The following is a 23,425-nucleotide window of genomic DNA, read 5'->3' on the forward strand; positions in this document are numbered from 1 at the left end:
AAGAAATTCCGTGCGGTCGCCGGAGCATAAAATTGCTTGGAAAAAAATATCACGCGTTAATGAAATAATAAAATGCTTCTACATACACAGTGTGCTTATAGTTATGTGTGTGTGTGTGCGCGTGCATGCATGTGTGGGGGAGCGGTGGTGTAGCGGTTAGCATGCCGTGCTACGAACCCGGCGACCCGAGTTCGGCCAACGCCGGTGACGATTATCTGAACCGGGTCCTGGGCCTCCCCGAGGTCGACTCAACCTTAAATGAGTACCTGGTGCGGCGTGTAAACATCGCAACTAGGGAGACAAAGGCGGCCGGGCGTGGTGCTGGCCACCCACCTCCTCCTGTGCGCCGTGCCGGCCTTCATAGGTGCTCGCTAACAGCACTTGCTCCGACAGTGTGTAAAGGCTACACGGGGCATCTTGTGTGGGGGAGGTGAGGCGTGGTGGTTAGCGAACTACGCTAGGAACCTGGTGAACCCAGTTTCATTCCTGGTCACAACCAACATCTGGCGCCGCGTGTAACAATTTCAGTTTTCAGTTTTATTCATTTGGTATAGCCCTGTGAGCCATTCGGCTCTTGAATCGGGTGCAACCGCAACAAACAAAAAACAAAAACATGAACAAGAAAACATCTTTAAGTGACAGAAAAATCCAGGAAAAAACTGCAAAGTCTTCCAGAAAAAGCACCGTATATCAATGCTGTATGAAAAAATCCCAATGGGATGCAAGTCAAACAACAACAACCACAAAACAACCTAAATTAAAGCCATCAGTCAAACTCCCTACTACAACAAACAAACATGGCCAAACCAACATTTTTTCGAAATCACCAAAATAAAGCCATAAAAGCAATGTAACACTGATCATAGGAACTGTGACCGAATTTTCACAATAAACGACATAAACAACATGTAACACCAAAACCCTGTAGCCATAGCTGGCTGCATGAGTCACTCCACAACAGCAGGAGCATCCGTAGGAGTATCAACATTTTTCAATGCACCTTTAAGATCAGCACACTAAATCAAAACACAAGATCATACTTTGCAGCGGTCATCCAGAATGAAAACATCAGCACTGGTGAAGAAACAGGCTTTGACGTACCAGTGTCTCATCAGCAGTCAGGCTTGCTGTGAGGCCCGGTGGGTTGTGTGAAGAAGATACTTTTGTTATGCGGGGCAGCAGCGGCTTCTGGCTCACCGTCGGACAGAGGCAGTGGTCACCGCATCGCGAGGCGCTTTCAGACGCGCTTCTGCGGCCATCTGGAACGCTCTTCCTTCCGATATTAGGAAGCCGATGGGAGCCATGCACTATTAAATAATCTCGATTGACAAACTAATTTCTTTAAAACTGATTTTTGTGTTCAATTTGTTGTCCTTCAATCCCCCCCCCCCGCACCTTCGATTAGCACGGTTGACTACCAAAGGTGCAAAAGAAGTTGAACATATATACATACTGCCCATAGACTAACATTACCCATAGACTCAACACTGCCCATAGACTCAACACTGCCCATAGACTCAACACTGCCCATAGACTCAACACTGCCCATAGACTCAACACTGCACCACAGACTCAACACTCGCCATAGACTCAACACTGCCCATAGACTCAACACTGCCCATAGACTCAACACTGCCCATAGACTCAACACTGCACCATAGACTCAACACTCGCCATAGACTCAACACTGCCCATAGACTCAACACTGCCCATAGACTAACATTGCCCATAGACTCAACACTACCCATAGACTCAACACTGCCCATAGACTCAACACTGCCCATAGACTCAACACTGCCCATAGACTCAACACTGCCCATAGACTCAACACTGTCCATAGACTCAACACTGCCCATAGACTCAATACTGCCCATAGACTAACACGACCCATAGACTCAACACTGCCCATAGACTCAACACTGCCATAGACTCAATACTGCCCATAGACTAACACGACCCATAGACTCAACACTGCCCATAGACTCAACACTGCCATAGACTCAATACTGCCCATAGACTAACACGACCCATAGACTCAACACTGCCCATAGACTCAACACTGCCCATAGGCTCAACACTGCCCATAGACTCAACACTGCCCATAGACTCAACACTGCACCATAGACTCAACACTCGCCATAGACTCAACACTGCCCATAGACTCAACACTGCCCATAGACTCAACACTGCCCATAGACTCAACACTGCACCATAGACTCAACACTCGCCATAGACTCAACACTGCACATAGACTCAACACTGCCCATAGACTCAACACTGCCCATAGACTCAACACTGCCCATAGACTCAACACTGCCCATAGACTCAACACTGCACCATAGACTCAACACTCGCCATAGACTCAACACTGCCCATAGACTCAACACTGCCCATAGACTCAACACTACCCATAGACTCAACACTGCACCTCCGCATAGCACGGTTGGCTACGTACGGTGCTAAAGAAGTTCAACAAACATGTAACATACGCGTGCCGAGTCGGAGATATTCGAAGGACAGACACTGTCCACTGATGTATTTTGTTACTTATTTTCTCCGCCACGATGCTAATGACTCTTTAAAGTCTACGGGTGTCAAGTGGAGTGTTGTTCATCATCACACCTCCGCTGTAGCCGCAGACCGCGGCGCTTTCTCAGTCTACGCCCTGGGGTATCCGTGCCACCTGCCAGGGGTTTGTGCAGCGGATGGGATTTTTAGCTCATCAAGGGCCCACCCTCAACCGCATCCACTACACGAACCGTGGGCAGTAGATGCGGGTGATACCTGCTGCACAAATTGAAGAAAATAACATCCAGTCGTAGTGGTGCGACTGTGGTCATCCAGAACAGAAACAGGACAACGTGGAACGACTCAGCACTTCCCATAGATTCAGCACAGACCGCATAATGTATAATGGCTCAAGGCCGTAATTATAATATATAAATATTCAAATATGCTCAAACTGTCCCCCCCAATATATTGCTATAAAATATAATTCTGTTTATATGATTGTGGCTATATGGTTGTACTTTATTAATCCCTAATCTCTGCCATTACATACAATGAAACAAGAAAAGGTAAAAAAGAAAAAACAGAGCAATGCAATACAATACACTATTAGACATTATTGTAAAAAAAAAGTACATCCGATGTGTTAGTGAATGTATTTATATTTTAGGGAGGAAATGGCAGGAAATTCTTTTCAAATTTAGACTTTTTTCTGGGGGGGGGACCCCCAGACCCCCTGGAAGTTTTGGTCCCCCCCAATGTTGACTCCATGGCTACGGCCTTGTAATGATTCAATGCCCCCCGATCCACAAATACAAAGTAGGAGACATAATCGCAGCGATGCCCCACGCCACTGTGTGGGCTTGAACCAGCTGAATGTGATACTGTTAGTTGTTGCTCCGCATCTACATCATCATCAGCCGTACGTACGAACGAGCGAACGAAAGAAGAAGTCTATCTATGCCTGCCGCAAAAAAATACGATTACAAGTTTTTACACCGGTGGTTTTCATTCGGTTACCGGTGATATAACAACAGTATCCATAAGAGGGTTTTTTGGGTTAGATCTCGTAAATATATAAATGTGTCGATAAACCCGCCACCACCCCACACAGCCAATTAGTATGGTTTGTCACGTAAACAGAACATGCCAATTCGTCACTAGTACAGTACGAAAGCAAAGCCGCCACGTTTACAATCTTAGCACGACGTTTCGTCGGTAATTACACATAGCTTCATCAGGCGACGGCCAGATTTGTGAAGAAATCCTCCTTTTGCGTTCCTTAAATATAGGCGTAGATGTGGTGGCGTCACTTGTGTGCCCTTGAGCGAAGTGGTGGGGAGGGGAGGAGATTAATGAATGCATATAAATGCATACCACTAATAACAACAGCAGCAGCAGCAACAACCTCGAATCATAAGGCTCAATGCCTTTCCCATGGCAGGCGAGGCCCCACGATCCACGCACTCCAAGGCGGTGCTGGTGGTTGTGGTGACCGTGGTAGTGCCCCCCGCCCACCACCACCGGGGGGCCTTCGCGATGGCTTCCCGCTGAAGTCGTCATGCGGAGCGTGGGGTCAGAGGCCCGGCACCTGCCCCCATCTTTGACCCCTGTGCCCTCCCCCCTCCACCCAGGGCTTACGGGTGGTGCCATGCGGTGGCGGCAGCGCAAAGCCTCGCTCGGCGAACAGAAAGAGAAGAAGAAAAAGTGCAACTCGTGACCCCTAAGGGTCGCAATTATTTTTATTTTTCAACATTTAAGTTTCGACAAACTTTCGCTGGCCTTTAACGTCGGTAAAAGCGCAGCCCTGCGATTGCGTGCTGGCGGAAGGGCGAGCTCTGGGGAGCGCCACTTTTAGGCTCCTCAAAAATGTGAATTTGGCCTACTCTTCCCACGCCTGGCCAGACGTCTTGGGAGAGTTGAGAGTACCCGTACTTTACCCCGCCACCACGACCGCACGCGGCATGCCGAGCGACCGACCGTGGTTACATCTACGGGACCTTTTTGGCAGTATGGGAAATGATGAAAAACAAGAATATGTTTTACCCTTTCAGGCAATAAAGCAGGAGGTGTTAAGCTGTTCAAACACCAAATAGAACCCTTTTGCAAGGCATCGTGCTTGTGGCAAAACATGCAAACAAACATGCTCTGATGATGATACACGCATTGTCTTTGAAGCCGATTGGCCTATAACAGAGACAGCAGCCTTCTTTACAGCAGGCGTCAGGGTCGGGATCGAACCCACGACCTCCTGAATACCAGGCGAGGTAGTTAACATCTCCTGGCCACCATGATGATGATAGAGAGAGACACGCAGACTCCCAATATACAGCAGGCGTCAGGGTCGGGATCGAACTCACGACCTCCTGTATACCAGGCGAGGTAGTTAACATCTCCTAGCCACCGTGATGATGGTGAGATACTATTGACTTTCAAACAACTTTTATTGCCGCTAGAAGCAACACCACTGGAGGCGATTTCGATGCGAAATACAAAGTCACCAGCGACAAATAACACAAACACTATAAAAACACGCGCCGTGGCGATAGGCGCGCCAAGCGCAATGCAAAAAAAAGTCACGTGGTGGTTCTCGTCGCACACGTCACGCCCGACGACGGAGCACGTGAGAAGGTGACAAGGAGGGTGCCGTTCCACGCCGGTACAGATGCCTTTTCTGGCCCCCTCACCACCAGTGTTAGAGCAGTTTCAAGGACATTGTAGATAGTAATGATAATGATTAATTATCAGAGCATGTTCGCCACAAGTGTGCGTGGTTAATGCAGACTTGATGCCGTGCAAAAAGGTATCAATTTGGTGTCTGATCATCTTAACACGACTCCTGTTTTATTACCAGAAAGGGTACAAACCCATTATTACTACACGCTTTTATTTAACTCACTCTATCTGTTTTTGTTGTTGTCGTATCCTCAAATCTTGTAACTCAATTTTAACCCACTTCCCAATGTGTTATCGACTGCAAATTTGGTATACTTATGTCATACTGATGACAATACTATATTCTATCATAAAAAATATTTTTAAACATTCATTTTTATATGTTATGTTTCGGCTTGGGATAATTGTCCACGCTCAAATGACGTTGGCTGTAAATGACCAGGGCCCTACGTTATGGCAAGCTTCGGGGCCACTTCCTGGAGTCGTGGAGTTCTGCCATTACGAGTACATTTCATGAAAGCGTGTCTTAAAAAATATATTTTTTAATATTACTTATTTTTCATCATTTTGGATACTGGCAAAAAGTTCCCATAGATATAGCTGCTCGACCCGAGCTAGAAGTGTTCTGATCCTTGCATTGTCTGTGTGCTGTTCGCCTTTTGGCGTTCTCTGGTCTGACACTGTTGGTACAAGGCCAGTGAGTGGGTGGACAATTGCATTGTGTTTGTTATTGTAGCGTTCTTACCCAGTGCCTCTACTGGACATCCGTGAAAAAGAGCTTCATAGCTCATCGGATTACTCCAGTATAAATACATATTTTGATTCTGTTTGGGGAGTTGGGGCGCTGCCCTACTTAAGTATCTGCTGACTATTGTAACAATACTTTCCAGACAATGTACTTTAAAAAAAAGAACATTTAAGTCAAAAATAACTTACACAAGGTACTAATTTAAGTCATTTTCGTTCGGTTGTTTTCTTTTCATTTAGAATCAGTTCCTAATGGAATCGCTCCACTAAGGATCGAGTGTAGATCTGCAAGATCTTACGTGTGTAATTGTGTTTTCTCTTCTTAAGCCGCTACTTGTAATCCGGATAGGCATGCGTGCTTCACATTTAAAACTGGAGTGTGCTGATGAGTCACATGGCCTCACGCGTATCTGAACCGGTCCTGGGCCTACCCTAGGTCGACTCAGCCTCAAATGAGTACCTGGTGTGATGTGTAAACATCGTCACTAGGGAAACAAAGGTGGCCGGGCGTGGTGTTGACCACCCACCCCCTCGTGTGCCGTGCCGCCCTTCATAGGTGCTCGCTAACAGCACTTGCCCCTACAGTCTGTTAAGGCTACACGGGGGATCTTTGTTTTGTGCACCGCGGTTTCTTTTTATGTTGCAAATGTCAAAACGTTGTTGGTGGGGGTGGTGGTGTGCACAGCACTCGGTTAAGGCCACTGCTGATTTTGCTTGTTGTGGTCTGTGAGGCTGGGCGGCCGGGTCAGAAGTTCCATACTGCCAAGCAACTTGTATGATAATTGGTTTATTGTTTACAAGCAGTTATCTTCAATTTAGAATTTGTATTTTTTATTTTGCACATTTGTATCATAACAATTATAAAATGCTGTGCTTTTTCTTTAATGACAACAGAGGGTCAGGGAAGGCATGGGTCTGGGGCTCTTGTGCCGTGCGACCAGGGGGCTCTGAACACCGCCCACTCTGTCGGCCGTCGGGGAAAAATGTGGCACCAATTGACTCCTCGTGCTAAACGCACCGGGCGATGGAGGCCCTCAGCATGGGCCGGGTGGCTCTGTGGAGGTTATTGAACCACGGGGTTGGCGAGTTGAACGTCGGAGTGGATTGGCTTTTGTTGATAGCTTTTGCCGTCTGTACCTCTCTCTCTTTCTCAGTCTTCTTCGAACGCTGGGGAGCCGGACAAGCCCTCTGTACCAGCGTGGACGGCACCCTCGTGTTCACCTTCTGAAGCGCTCGCTCGTTGCCGTGGCGTGCGCGATGACCACCACCACCACGTAACTTTTTTTTCGTGTTGTGCGCGGTGCTTTGAGCGCCACAGCGCGTGGTTTTATAGCGTTTATTTCCATTTGTTTGCTGGTGACTTTGCGTATTTCATATCGAAATCGCCTTCAGTGCTTTTGCTGCTGGCGGAAATAAAAGTTGTTTAAATGTCAAAAGTCTCTCTCTCTCGTCTCCATCTCTGATCTCGCTCGTCGGCTTCCTCTGTTGACGTCTCTCTTTGGGCCGCATCTCTGCCCCGACTGGACATATGCGAACAAGAGCTTCATAGCTCATCGGATTCCTCCTGCAGTCGAAACAAAGGTTGCGATTCTGATCGCTCCGTAGGCCGTAGCTCAGTGGGCCTCTGGAAAGAGCCTTGGTCTGCGTTGCGCCGTTATTTAGCACGTGGCAGAAGACATTGGAAAACCAACTGCAATGTCAAGAGCTGTAGTGCGTGACAGCATCGTTTAGCGTGAGGCTGCGTTCAGCACTCAAAGGCTAACGTCGCGATTGAGAAGAATCAAATGGCATCTTACAATGTCATCTCTGGCTCAACATCCTATCCCCTAAGCGATAGGCTCATTGAATCGGCAAGCCGGCGACGGAAAGTTACATCACAGCACGTTGCCTCGGCACCCAAACCTCATCAAATGTTGGAAGCTAAGCGGGGTTTGAGACTGGTTAACAATTGGTGGGCTGGGAGTACACCAGGTGTTGTAGACTTGGGCTAGGAACTGGCCAAGCGGTGGCGATACAGCAATGGATTGGTGAATTCATCTGTGCGGAGCTTTAAATATCACTGCCTCGTATGTGTGGAGATTCTCTAAACGTTCATACATGGAATTGGTCGACGCGTCCCAATGCAGAAGCCTCCCAAAACGGGGTTTTGAGACTTGGGAAGGACTTTGTGGGTACATAAATGGCATTGTTATTATTATCATCGCAGAAAGTCACATCACGTTGCTCTGTTGTGTTCCGATGCTTCTATAGCCCTGCCAAGACTCCTCGGGCTGACGGAGTGAATCACTGGTCTGAATACGGAAAAAAGAGATTTGCATGTATTTAGCACTCACATGCAACTTTCGCCCCCCCCCGCACCCAAAAGTACTTCGACAAAACGCTGCAGAAGTAATAAGAATATCGGCAGAGCAATAATTGCGTTGGAGGGAGATGGGGGGGGGGAGAGATGTTGGAGAGATGTGGGGGAGATGTGGGGGAGATGTGAGGGAGATGTGGGGGAGGTGTGGGGTAGATGTGGGGGAGATGTGGGGGAGATGTGGGAGAGATGTGGGGGAGATGTGGGGTAGATGTGGGGGAGGTGTGGAAGAAAAACGCCCTGCTCAAAGGCTCAATCGCCGTCTCCCAAGCCACCGGCGGAACGCAGCGACAGGTTCGTGGGAAGAGCGCGGCACAGACAGGAAATCGAAGTGTCGGTCCGAGACCACAGAGCACCTTAGGCAACGCCGATCACTCGTTTATTTAGAGCGGCTTTAGGTGGTGTCCGTTTTGTTGTCCTTCCCCCGCACCTCCGATTGGCACGGTTGGCTATGTACGGTGCGAAAGAAGTTCAACACACATACACACTACAATACACTGCACAGTACTTTATACTACACTATACACTACACTATTATACACTACCATACTATACAATACACAACTACACTATACACTACACTATTATAAACTACAATACACTACACACTACACTACTTTATACTACATATATACGCTACACTATTATACATTACAATACTATACACTACACAACTACACGATACACTACAATATATTACAATACAATACACTACTATATACTACACTACGATATATTGCAATACTATACACTTCACTACGATACACTACACTACCATACTAAATTGGAAACTCATTCCTTTAGAGCTGCTTTTTGTGTTTAGTTTGTTGTCCTTCCCCCGCACCTCCGACGAGCACGGTCGGCTACGTACGGTGCCAAAGAAGTTCAACGTACATACAAAGCAATACACGTGCGTGCACATGCGCCAATCCATCCCACAACCTTCCGCAGATACCACAAAAGGGCAGTCGCGCAGTTACGATGGGCTACACGTGGGTGGGGTGGGCCGGGAATCCTGCCTGTGGCTAAACTGCGTACTCAAACGCAGTGGTCTCAGCCCAGCGACGAATGACCGCATTTTTTTAAATATCAAAAACATTACATTTATACCTCAGTTTGATAAATTGTAGCTCTTTGTAAATGTCCGAACGATGGTCTACTTTGTTGAGCTATGTTTTGTGGGCAGGTCGCTTCTGGAAAACAAGTTCATACCTCGGTGGGCTTTGCCTGGTAGGATGAGGATGTTTTTTTTTGCCTGTGTTTGGGTGATTTGTTTACCTTTCTTGTACTTTATACTCCGATCGTGTTTTTGTGTTTGTTGTTGTGACGTTCTTACCCAGTTAAAATAGCTTTATAGCTCATCGAATTCCTCCATTATGAATAAAATATTCTCATTTTGAAAGTGTTAAATATTCTAATTTGTCTCTGAAGCAGAGCATTTGGACAAGTTCTGCCCCCTTTTGTGCGCAACAGAGGTCGCTTGAAGAGATATCGGAGGTAGCTCTGTGATATCCATTTCTGTGGGCCGTTCTATGAACACCAAGGGTTGCAATGTTCAGTGCGAGATCTGAATGTATTATTATTAATATTATTTAAGACCGAAACAGGAGGAGGAGGATTTCTCCACAACTCTGTCTGTCGCCTGATGATACTAGTTGTTGTAATTATCGGCACTCGAATTGTAAATGTTGTGGTGGGTTTACTCTCCAACACACAACCGCTGTAGTGCTGAACTAGTAACGAATTGACACGATTTGTTTACGAGACAAACCCTACTAATTGGCTGTGTCGGGTGGTGGCGGGTTTAACGGCACATTTATATTTACGCCATCTAACCCAAACAAACCGCTGTTATGGATGAATGGATTATGTTTCTCATGACCCGACGCCGATAGCACAATCAGGATAACGGGATAAGCGTGGGGGGGGAGGCAATGAATGTAAAGTATACAAAAAATAACAACATCCATGCACTAGTCAGGAAACGGGCCCAGCAAGTCGAGCAGTGACGGAACAAAAAAAGGACCCACGGCGCTCACGGTGATTCCCACGGCGCGCGTGGACCCCGTCTTTAAGGAGCCATAGGACAACCCCAGCGCTAGCAGATTGGGAGAGGGCCTCAGCACCACCGGCGTACACCCTTAAAAAGCTGCAGGGAAAACCCCAAAGGGAGATCACGTAATTAATTCTGCTCTCAGCGTGGCATGACCCCAGCGTGGCATGACCCCAGCAAGTCCTGGGGAGGAATCTTAATCTCACTAGGGCAGCTCAACTCCAATTCAGGCCCTGGGAGTAACGCTCGCCGAGTTTTTTTGTTTCCTCCGGTGTGGTGCAAGTCTCAGAATGGATGTCCCACATCATTCGTGAATATCAGGACTGGGCTCATGGAAGTACGGGGAGCAGGCGCTGAAGTGAGCGTGCCACCTCGTGCCCTGCAGCCTGGCACCAGTCGGGGAGGGGTCTCGGCGCCGGGTCTCAAGTTTCCTGCCCTCATGCTCGATGGGCGAGATGTTAACTACCTCGCCTGGTATACAGGAGATCGTGGGTCCGATCCCAACCCTGACGCCTGCTGTATATTTGAAGTTTGCGTGTCTCCCTCTCTCCCCGTGGTCGTGTGGATTTTTCTCCGGGTCCTCTGGTTTTTCCCTCCACATTTAGAATCAACGTCACGCCTTTAGAGTATTTGGCCGCTTTACCTTTCCACGTGAACGACCGCTTTGCTGAGCTATCATTTGTTGCCAGGTCGCTTCTGAAAAAGATCTATGCAGCTCAGAGGGCCTTACTTGGTAAAATAAAACATTGTTTAGTTTTACTGCAAGGTCCCACCGTGTCCGTCCAGTGCTCGCCGAGCTGCATTGGCTTCCAGTTGCCAAACGAATACTAAGGTGGCACTCATTACACACAGATTGCTTTCCACAGATTAACCACGATATCTTGGCTGATCTCATCAAGGACCATAAACCATCATCATGCGAACTCCGGTCATCCTCGCAGAGGCAGCTTTTGGCCACTCTGTTGAGCTATCATTTGTGATAGCCAGGTCGCTTTTGAAAATATCTATGTAGCTCAGCTTGGGGAGGGCTTCTTCCAGCAGTGGATAGACAATGGCTGATTCGTTTAAAATATAGCTGAGTTTTAGTTGATGCGAGGAAATAGGCGGAGCTACCTCAGAAGTAGGCGGGGCTAGCGGTGTAGTGGGTGTGGCCATGTACAAAGTGGGCGGTGCTCACGGAGGAATGGGCTGCCAGCCGCACGTGAGTCCTGGCTTTAGCCAGTCAAGACATTTGGAAGCCTTACCCGCACACACTGAGTCCTGACCCACCTGAACCCACTCCGCATCACCATCGCAATGACTGCACGCGGCGGACCAGGCTTGGGGGGGGGTCGCCTAGGGGAGGGGGGCGCCTAGGGGGGGGCTCCCGCGGACGAGGGGAACCTGCGAGTCCTCACCTTCGTCTGGGTCACTGGCGTTGAGGCTGACGACGGCGGCTCCCAGCGCCGCGTCCTCGCACAATTCCACCTCCAGCCGCGAGCTCGCGAACGCCGGCGCGTTGTCGTTGGCGTCCAGCACGCTGACGTAGACCCGCGCGAGCGTCCCGCTGCCGTCGGAATTCCCAGCGTTGCCGGCGACTCGGGGGTTGTCTCCGTCGCCGGCAGAAGCGTCGAGCGGATTCCCCAGTGGTGCCGAGCTCCCGGAAGCGACCCCCAATTCGCCGCCGCCGCCGCTCGGGGGGTTCCGCGAGTCCCCGGCGGGAACGGCGGTGACGCTCAGCGTGAGCGCGTAGAAGGGGCGAGCCTCGCGGTCGAGGGAGCGGAGCAGGCGGATGGCGCCACTGCGCCGGTCCACGAGGAACGTGTCCCCCCCCGCGTCGTCGTCGTCCGCGAGCGAGAAATCCGCGAGAAGCCCCGGCTCCGGCGACGCGGCTGACACAGTGCCCACAGTGCTGCCTGGTCAAACAAATAACGACACAAACAATACGCAGAATTAACACAATTATATTTCGATTTAAAGCTTTCGTGACTGCAGGGATTCATCTTCTTCGTTCTTTCGGTAAAGTCACGTAGAATGGAAAAAATAAAATATTTTATTATGTTTTATTTTTATTATTTCCATTCTACGTGACTTTACCGAAAGAACCAAGAAGATGAACACAATTATACTCGGCAGATCGTATTCAAATCTTTATTCAGAGCCAGGCATGGGGACTGCCGAGACTGAAAGTTTTGTTTTCCAAATTGCAATGATCCGCAGATGACACATATTCAACACTTCCACATAAAGCAGTGAACAGCGATTAACAACAACGCAGGGTAATGTTTGACACACGAATGCAATTTTCCAGTAGTATGCAGCTAAGGTACATTGAACTTATTTTGCACCGTACGTAGCCATCCGTGCTAATCGGAGGTGGGGTTTCGGGAGGGTGTGATGCAGAGGTGGAGCAGTGGCTAGGAGTGCACTGAACTTGACGACCTGAGTTCAATTCATGGCCACGGTTCACATCAGCAGCGAGTGACATCTGAACCTGTCCTGTGCCTGCCGTTCACCAACCTACACTAACCAGCGTGGTGAAGTATGGTCAAACAACCCCCATGCAATAATTCAACTGCCGTGCCAGAGATGAAATCGAACTGACGAACAGCTGGATTGGAGGTCCGGTGGTGTGCTGCTGATTGTGACAGCATTGTGTGTGGCAGCTGTCTTTGTTTTTCAGTTAAAAAGCCAAACACATAGTGTTTATTTTGACTCTGGACATTTATTGTTTTCAGAATCAGAGTATGTATTTATATTGGAGAAACCCGATATGCCATGCAGCAATTTTTTCACAGATTTTTGTTCCAATTGTTTTATCACAGATACTCATGCGGTTACCGGTATTTTTTGTTTGTTACTTGGGTGCAATTGTGAATAAGAGCCATATCAGACATGAGTACATCGAGTATGCATCATCATTGGGTTCACTGCAACTCAAAGACTCAGCCACCTACAAGGCACGTGGTGAAGTTAGGAGACATCCCGTGTGTGAGCTCGGGGCATTTGAAGGCCTGAAGACCAGAATCGGTGATCTCGACGACATCAGGGAGGCATTTCCTTATCCTGCTGCCGCCGCTGCTGCTGCTACTGGTACCTGGAGCCGAGTCCTCGGGCACCGTGAAGACGAACGCCCGCCGCTCGAACCGCGCCAGGGACACGGCTGCCCGCCCATCGCCTCCGCCCGTCTGGCACGCGCAGCGGCACTGCCACGGAGAGCAAAACGGAAACACGGCGGTGACGCCAAAGGCGGGGGCGGCAGCGCCGGGGCGATGCGCCGCCGGGCCACTGCAGAGGTTTCATGGGTTCGGATTATCCGGCGGCCGCCCCTGATGAAGAATACGGTCAAACACTTACGCGTACGTCTGTTTCGGAGAAAACGCGTCGTCACGGATTAGTGCAGGCCGGTCAAAAAAAACAGGTGAGTTTTAAAGCGGTCCACATTCGCTTTCAAGTTCAAGTTCATTTATTAGGTATAGCCCTGTGAGCCATTCGGCTCTTGAATCGGGTGCAACTGCAACAAACAAAAAACAAAAACATGAACAAGAAAACATCTTAAAGTGAATATGTGACTAAGTGCAAACAGAAAATCCAAGAAAAGACAGCAAAATATTGCAGAAAAAACACCGTACACCAACGCTGTGTGCAAAAATCCCAGTGGGATGCAAGTCAAACAACAACAACAACGACCACAAGACAACTTAGATTTTGATGGCATGGCTGACACAGTGCCCAAGGCGCTGCCTGGTCCAACAAACAAGCAGTGCCGGATTATCCTAGTAGCAAAAGTAGCTGCATATGCTACGGGCCCCGCACTTTCAAGGGCCCTGCGCTAAATGCTTTGAAGCTATTCTGCACTTACTTTATTACTATAGTACTATACCGCCTTAAACTTTTACGAACGACTGGGCGTGTAAGGTTAGCGATTTGTTGTATTATCTGGCTGTATAGCAAAATGAAAAATACAATTTCTTTACTATGCAAGTAAAAAGTGTGTGTTTTCATATTTTTGTGTTTTTGTTTTTATTTAAGGGTTTATTTATAACATATTTTCCAGGCCCCGCACTACCTTAATCCGGCACTGCAAATAAGCAAACAACAAATACAAGCATAAACAAGTGAATATTCAGAAAATCGTCATCAAAATATTAATTAAAAAACCTTTCTTTAAAACCGCGATGCAGTTCTTCAAGAACGATTGATTGGGTTTTTTTTGCATAATTGTCAGTGAATTTTAAAAGTTCCCGTGACATCATTCGCAAGGGGCGCCAGCGTCATGGCCCCCGAATTTTTCCAAATTACACCGTCAACTTACTCAGTTGGGACGTACGTAGTAGGGAACATTGCCCTCTGTTGCGAAAACAGACTTGGCAAGGAGATTCAGCGGGTGGTATGCACTTTACGTTGAACTTCTTTCGCACCGTACATAGCCTACCGGGCTCATTGGAGGTGCAGTGTTGAGTCTATGGTGCAGTGTTGAGTCTATGGGCAGTGTTGAGTCTATGGGTAGTGTTGAGTCTATGGGCAGTGTTGAGTCTATGGGTAGTGTTGAGTCTATGGGTAGTGTTGAGTCTATGGGTAGTGTTGAGTCTATGGGCAGTGTTGAGTCTATGGGTAGTGTTAGTCAATGGGCAATATGTACGTTTAACTTATTTCGCACCGTACATAGGCAACCGTGCAAATCGGAGGTGCAGGGGAAGGACAACAAATCAAGCGTCACAATGACAACGACGCACACACACACACGCACACACAAGCACGCACGCACACACACACGGACGCACACACACACATGCACGCACACTTGCACACACTTGCACACACGCACACTTGCACACACGCACGCACACACGCACGCACACAAGCACACTTGCACGCACGCGCACGCACACGCACACACACACGCACACACACACATGCACGCACACGAGCGCACGCGCACGCACACGCACACACGAACGCAAGCACACACGCGCTCACACACGCACGCACACACGCACACGGACGCACACACGGCCACGCACACACGGCCACGCACACACACACGCACACATGCGCGCTGGGCACACTTCGACACGCATTGCGATACGCAGGTCACAGATTTAAATGCAAAAGTCGTTCCTCGCATTAACTAAAACTAAACTATATTTTAAACGAATCAGCCATGTTCTATCCACTGTTGGAAGAAGCCCTTCCCAAGCTGTCCCCATCTATCACAGTTCCGTGATGTTAGAAAATGAACTAAAACTTATTTTTAAAATCTTGATTTGAGGCTTTCGTGACTGCAGGAATCCATACTCTTTGGTTCTTTCGGTAAAGTCACGTAGGTAGAAAAAGAAACATTTATATTATTTTTTATTACATTTTTTCATTTTATTTTAACAGGTAAGGCCCAGTGAGCTGCTACGTAGCTCTTGTTCAGAAGCGACCTGGCCACAAATGATCGCCCAACGAAGTGGCTTCACATCATCGTCGTCGCGTGGAAATGTACCGCAGCCAATGACTCTAAGCGCGTGATGTTGATTCTGAATGTGGGGAGGAAAACCAGAGGACCCGGAGAAAAACCCACACGACCACAGGGAGAGAGAGAGACGCAAAAATCCAAATATACAGCAGGCGTCAGGGTCATGATTGAACCCACGGCCTCCTGCATACTAGGCGAGGGAGTTAACATCTCCGAGCCACCGTGGCGCCCCAAAATAATCAATAGATGGTGGTGGTGGCATCTACATCTGCAGAACGCGATGAACCAGTGGCATCTACATCTACAGGAGATTATACAACCTTTAAAGCCACCCCCCGTGCTTAGTGTGCATGCATTACAATATGTTTGGAATCGAAGGGAGTAAAGTTGGACTTACGAATAAATCGACTTATGAACAGACTTCTGGAAACAAACTCGTTCGTAAGTAGAGGCACAGCACAGCACGGGAGACCTCCATGATCTCTTGTTGCTGCTGCTGTGATCGCGCGTTCTACGTTATGCCCCTTGGGTAGAGGCGCGCGTGGTGGATTTAAAGATCCGCACGCGAATCGGGAGACGCCGCTTGACCACCGCTGCTCTGGGGCAGTGATCCTTCACCTGGGGTGCACGCTGAGCCCCCTGGGGGAGCGAGATGTCCTTTCTGGGGCGTAGCGAGACATGGACAGATTTCTTTTCGAATGTAAATCGTCGAAAACACAAATTAAGCATGCGCATCTTCTTGGTTCTTTCGGTAAAGTCACGTGGAAGGGAAATAATAAAATAATAAAAATACAACATAATAAAATACAATTCTCACGACGTTTCGGCCACAACGCAAGCAGCCGTCTTCAGGTGAAGAACAGGTCTGTCGGAAAGACAGCGTCTGACGAAGAAGCGTCTGACGCTGTCTTTCCGACAGAAGAAGCATCAGACGCTGTCTTTCCGACAGACCTGTTCTTCACCTGAAGACGGCTGCTTGCGTTGTGGCCGAAATGTCGTGAGAATTGTATTTTATTATATATATATATTTTCCCTTTTACGTGACTTTGCCGAAAGAACCAAGAAGATGAATCCCTGCAGTCATGAAAGCTTTAAATCGAAATTTAAGCATGGGCACTTAAGTTGAACTTACTTTGTTTCATCAAACCCTAAGCATTTATTAGCAGCAAAATTGAAGAACCGCTGCTCTCGAAGGGAGCGTTTGGCCGATTCCTACTACGCCGGACAGACTTCTTGGAAGACGTGGGGGGTTACCCGCACTTTACCCCAAGCACACATGGCGCTGCTAGTCGACTAACTCCGTGGTCTACTCACTCACGATGCCGCTGAGTGGTGAGCGGTTGGGGAAGAGTATTGCAGAAACTTGCCCCATCGTTTCAGCAGTCATGCAATTTGCGTTTAGCTTTCTTACTCTGCGCTCCTATCGTGTCTCTGCATTGTTTCTTTGCTGTAACTTTCTGAGCCGCCCCCACTGGACATCTGTGGGGGGAAAAAAAACTTCGTATCTCATCGGATTCTTGTCGTCCTTCCCCCGCGCCTCCAGTGAGCACGTTTGGCTACGTGGGGTGCGAAAGAAGTTCAACATACATACTGCCCATAGACTAACACGGCTCATAGACTCATCACCGCACCTCTGATTAGCACGGTTTGCTACGTACGGTGCGAAAGAAGTTGAGCATACAGCATGTCCCCGGGTTGCGGAAGACCTGGCTTACGGAAGTTGGACCTCACGGAAAACGTACGGAAATGTACGCGCGAGTTACGTAAGCGCGAGGTGAGTGTGGCGCGGCGATGTTGCACACGAACACCGCCAAAACTCCGCCTTGACCAAGCCTGAGCTTCACCACTAGGATTAAAGTAAATTTATTTTTTTGTAGCGTTACCTAAATATTTTACTTTCGTATCGTACAGGACTGTATGCTACAATACCAAATGATGCGGTACTGAGAGAAAAGCAACTCGCAATCGGTTAGGGCAGGCTACGACTATTTCCGGCTATGGGATTTTATCTTGATTTTTGGGGGGAAATTTTTGTTCAGTTTCCGACATACTGAAATCATTCTGGGGAACCTAACCCTTCCGTAACCCGGGGACTGCCTACACACACACACGCCGATTACAAAGTCCGGTTCGCGTGCCAAGTGATCAAACTTCGCCCCTAATCCGTTGTAATCACGAAGCATGTGCCGCGGTCCCTTTGTGACCGCCCCTTTGGGAGAGAGAGAGATGGCAGGAACGGGACCGGTGAAGACAAAGTGATGGTGTTCATCGCCCCTCGAGTCGAGCGGCGGCAGAACGCGCACCGGCGGAGCGAGCAGGTCAAGAGGCGAGGAGTGGGAGGAAAAGCAAACGGCTTCGAGAGGCTTGACAAAAAGACACAGACAAAGGTGCCCCCCGTGTAGCCTGTAACAGAATTCAGGGGCAAGTGCTGTTAGCGAGTAGCACCGATGAAGGCCGACACGGCGTACGAGAAGGTGAGGTGGCCAGCAACGGCGCCCGGCCGCCTTTGTCTCCCCAGTGGCGATGTTTACCGCACACCGCACCGGGTCCTCGTTTGAGGCTGAGTCGACCTAGGGGAGGCCCGTGACCGGTTCAGATAATCGTCACCGGTGTTGGTGGTGGCCGTGAGCGGGAGTCGAACTCGGGTGGCCGGGTTCGCAGCGCAGCGCTCACCGCTACTACACTGCCGCTCCCCACAGGGTCGCACACACGCAGAGGCACGCACAAGCATACACGGGGCCACCGGTTCAAGATACGGAAAGCTTGGCTTAGCATCTCATAGAAACTTAGTGGGTCAATAGTGAGGACACACAGCGTTATTATATTCATTTAACACTGGCATAAAAAAAATTGCGTGCGTTGAGTTTTTCGTTCTTCCCCCGCACCTCCGATTAGCACAGTTGGCTACGTACGGTGCAAAATAAGTTCAACGCGCATACATTTTAATAGTTTGATCTTTAAGTTAATGTTTTTTTATCTGTTACATTATATTTGTTTTCCTTCTTCCTATTCAGATGACGTTTAAGAATGTAAAGACAGTTGATCAAAAGAATTCGTGAACATTCAAACATTATTCTACCCGTAAGGGAGAAGTCACGCACGCATCAATGTTCACGGAAGTCAGTGTTTGCGAAAATAAATGAAAATAACCCTTCACTATATCTTCAAATAAATATAATAACCCTGTGTCCTGACTTTTGGGCCACCCTGTATATATACACACAACAGACGGACAGACACATACGCACAAGTTTCCCCCGTGTAGCCTTTAACAGATTGTTGGGGCAACTGAGTTTGGTGGCGGTGATGTTGCTGCTGTGTTGGCAGTGGTGCGCAACCACAAACAACAACAACAAAACCTCAATAACAATGTGGCCTTAATAGGCGACGTTTCAGGCAATGACCCTTCTTCAGAGTACACGTTGGGTGGGGGTAAGTGCCGGCACAGTGCACGAGAGGAGTGGGTGGCCAGCACCACGCCTGGCCGCCTTTGTCTCCCCAGCGCTGATGTTTACACACCGCACGAGGTACTTACTTCAGAATATTAGGCTGGAGGAATCCGATGAGCTATGAAGCTCTTTTTCACAGATGTCCAGCACCGGGCGAGTCGAAATGTTACAACAACAAACATTACAAAAACACGATAGGAGCGCAAAGGATAAGAAAGGCAAGTAAATCACTTAATAAAACAAACACAAATAAAACTAAACTATTTTATTTTATCAGGCAAAACCCAACTGGGCTATTCGCTTCTTGTTCACAAGCGACCTGGCCACAAATGACAGCTCAACAAAGTGGAAATTCATAGCAGCTGAATAATGTAAATAGTTTAAGGCCGAGAAGACCTAGACGAGGCCAAGGACCACTTCAGATATTCGTCACCGATGTCGATCGTGTACAGTGAGGGGAAAAAGTATTTGATCCCCTGCTGATTTTGTACGTTTGCCCACTGACAAAGAAATGGTCAGTCTATAATTTTAATGGTAGGTATATTTGAACAGTGAGAGACAGAATAACAACAACAAAATCCAGAAAAACGCATGTCAAAAATGTTATAAATTGATTAGCATTTTAATGAGGGAAATAAGTATTTGACCCCCTCTCAATCAGAAAGATTTCTAGCTCCCAGGTGTCTTTTATACAGGTAACGAGCTGAGATTAGGAGCACACTCTTAAAGGGAGTGCTCCTAATCTCAGCTTGTTACCTGTATAAAATACACCTGTTCACAGAAGCAATCAATCAATCAGATTCCAAACTCTCCACCATGGCCAAGACCAAAGAGCTCTCCAAGGATGTCAGGGACAAGATTGTAGACCTACACAAGGCTGGAATGGGCTACAAAACCATCGCCAAGCAACTTGGTGAGAAGGTGACAAGAATTGGTGCGATTATTCGCAAATGGAAGAAACACAAAAGAACTGTCAATCTCCCTCGCCCTGGGGCTCCATGCAAGATCTCACCTCGTGGAGTTGCAATGATCATGAAAACGGTGAGGAATCAGCCCAGAACTACACGGGAGGATCTTGTCAATGATCTCAAGGCAGCTGGGACCATAGTCACCAAGAAAACAGTTGGTAACACACTACGCCGTGAAGGACTGAAATCCTGCAGCACTCGCAAGGTCCCCCTGCTCAAGAAGGCACATATACATGCCCATCTGAAGTTTGCCAATGAACATCTGAATGATTCAGAGGACAACTGGGTGAAAGTGTTGTGGTCAGATGAGTCCAAAATGGAGCTCTTTGGCATCAAATCAACTCGCCGTGTTTGGAGGAGGAGGAATGCTGCCCATGACCCCAAGAACACCATCTCCACCGTCAAACGTGGAGGTGGAAATGCTTTGGGGGTGTTTTTCTGCTAAGGGGACAGAACAACTTCACCGCATCAAAGGGACGATGGACGGGGCCATGTAACGTCAAATCTTGGGTGATAACCTCCTTCCCTCAGCCAGGGCATTGAAAATGGGTCGTTGATGGGTATTCCAGCATTACAATGACCCAAAACACACGGCCAAGGCAACAAAGGAGTGGCTCAAGAAGAAGCACATTAAGGTCCTGGAGTGGCCTAGCCAGTCTCCATACCTTAATCCCATAGAAAATCTGTGGAGGGAGCTGAAGGTTCGAGTTGCCAAACGTCAGCCTCGAAACCTTAATGACTTGGAGAAGATCCGCAAATAGGAGTGGGACAAAATCCCTCCTGAGATGTGTGCAAACCTGGTGGCCAACTACAAGAAACGTCTGACCTCTGTGATTGCCAACAAGGGTTTTAATCTTAATTTTAGAACTTTCGTGACTGCAGGAATTATTATTTATTTCTTTCGGTTAAGTCACGTCTAAAGATAAAATAATAAATTAAATTAAATAATAGAATACGACGTTTCGATTGCAACACAAGCAATCTTCATCAGGTATAATGAAATAGCGACATAAAATCTAACCAGAAAACTATAGACAGACATATTAGCAGACATATATCACCAAGATACATAGAGAGAGCAACACAGGTAACAGAGAGAGGTGGTCGTCTCTGTGGGGTGGCCTTAAATAGACGGAGGAGGGCGGACGCAGAGAGAGGGAGGGGGGTTAGAGAAAAAATCAGCATATCAATGAGTGGACAACAAAACGTGGTACTGCAAGTGCGATGACACGGCAAGCAAGCCTGAAAATCAGGAGAAGGACACACTAAAATTAAATAACCTAGTAAAATATCGAAATGTAATGTAATACAACACAGAGGGTCGGTCAACACACAATTAACGCATAGCCTGGTTGATTACGTATTTCAAAGATTGCTAAGTTAGAATTTAAGTGTGAAAATTCCAAAGAGAGGACACAGGCAGAGAGCACAAGTAGTCAGAGAAGATAAGTTTAAAACTTCCCCGTAGAAGTGGTTCAATCTTCTCCTGATTTTCAGGCTTGCTTGCCGTGTCATCGCACTTGCAGCACCACGTTTTGTTGTCCACTCATTGATATGCTGATTTTTTTCTCTAACCCCCCTCCCTCTCTCTACGTCCGCCCTCCTCCATCGATTTAAGGCCACCCCACAGAGACGACCACCTCTCTCTGTTACCTGTGTTGCTCTCTCTATGTATCTTGGTGATATATGTCTGCTAATATGTCTGTCTATAGTTTTCTGGTTAGATTTTATGTCGCTATTTCATTATACCTGATGATGATTGCTTGTGTTGCAATCGAAACGTCGTATACTATTATTTAATTTAATTTATTATTTTATCTTTAGACGTGACTTAACCGAAAGAAACAAATAATAACAAGGGTTTTGCCACCAAGTACTAAGTCATGTTTTGCAGAGGGGTCAAATACTTATTTCCCTCATTAAAATGCAAATCAATCTATAACATTTTTGACATGCGTTTTTCTGGATGTTGTTGTTGTCATTCTGTCTCTCACTGTTCAAATTAACCTACCATTAACATTATAGACTGATCATTTATTTGTCAGTGGGCAAACGTACAAAATCAGCAGGGGATCAAATACTTTTTTCCCTCACTGTAGGTAAAGTCTTTGCCCACAAGGCCACGTTATCTTCAATCCCTTGAGGCTGGTGGCCATGAATCATTGTGGGGTGGCTTGTGGAGTATTGTGGCCATCGTGCGATGCCTTGCAGCCGTAACTAATTAACATCGCGGTGGTAGGAAGGCAAGGCATATTTGATGCTTTGACTGCGGTTTCTTTTCAGGCCGTGTGATGGGTGAGTTGGTGGGTTAGGACGATGGTTGAGGTGGCAGGGTGAGTTGGTGGGTTAGGACGATGGGTGAGTTGGTGGGTTAGGACGATGGGTGAGGTGACTGGGTGCTCCCATTACTGACTCGACATCGTGCTGCCTCTGAAAGGGATCCGCAAAAGTTACGCGGTCCACTCAACAATAACAATATTATAGTAATTAGTAATCTCAAACCGCTGTACATCGGAAGTAAAAAAAAGAATTTGACTAAACCGGTAAAAAAAACCCATGCAGAAATAACCGTGATGAAAAATAATAAGCAAAACAAGTAAAAGGTAAACCCACTTTTAAATCCATAAAGCTAAGCGCACAGAAAGTCATGAGGAGAAAGGGAGCCAAACGCGTCCTCACGTTCCCTCCCTGTCCACGCTGTCTATCCTACACTGGCCCACTCCACCTGCCGTAGCCCAAGTGTCTGTTGATTCCACCCTGGCCTGCTCCACCTAGCGGACCCACCGTGGCCTAAATGTCCACCCCATACCGGCCTGCTCCGTCTCCCGCGGCCTTGCGGACTGCCTGGCGGCCCCGAGGCCCACAGATTGGCAACCCGCCGGTAAACGAGATTCGAGATCCGGCTGAGAGTTAAGAAGCCGCTTGGAGGTGGAGGGTGGGAAGGGGGGGGGGATGCGGCGGTGGGATGTGGGCTCAGCCACGGTGGCGGAATCTTTACGCCTCAACAGCCGCGGAGACCTCTCGAGATCGATGTCGACGGGCCCTGTTGGTGTGGCCACGCAGGGCTCGCCTGGGGGGGGGTAGTGACCGTGCGGGGCTTTTTCTGTTTGCTCAGCGGGCCTTCCACCGCCCCACTGCCCCCCCCTCCTCCATCGCTCTCGCAACGGGGACGGAGCGCCGCGCACGGCAAACACTCGACGGGCTTGGAGGAGGAGGAGTCGATTT

At 48.1% G+C, this 23,425-nt stretch overlaps 1 protein-coding gene across 1 annotated transcript in view; it reads right to left on the minus strand.

The window, feature by feature from the left end:
* LOC144950932 (protocadherin Fat 4-like) overlaps nucleotides 1-23,425 on the minus strand; it is a 76,566-nt gene that overhangs the window by 46,969 nt on the left and 6,172 nt on the right. The window contains exons 2-3 of the mRNA XM_078881112.1: nucleotides 13,417-13,525; nucleotides 11,738-12,235 (exon numbers count right to left, since the gene is read on the minus strand). Of these exons, the coding sequence (XP_078737238.1) occupies nucleotides 11,738-12,235; nucleotides 13,417-13,525 (607 nt within the window). The remainder of the gene's footprint in view (nucleotides 1-11,737; nucleotides 12,236-13,416; nucleotides 13,526-23,425) is intronic.

Source organism: Lampetra fluviatilis, chromosome 60, assembly GCF_964198595.1.
Source record: "Lampetra fluviatilis chromosome 60, kcLamFluv1.1, whole genome shotgun sequence".
Taxonomy (NCBI): Eukaryota; Metazoa; Chordata; class Hyperoartia; order Petromyzontiformes; family Petromyzontidae; genus Lampetra; species Lampetra fluviatilis.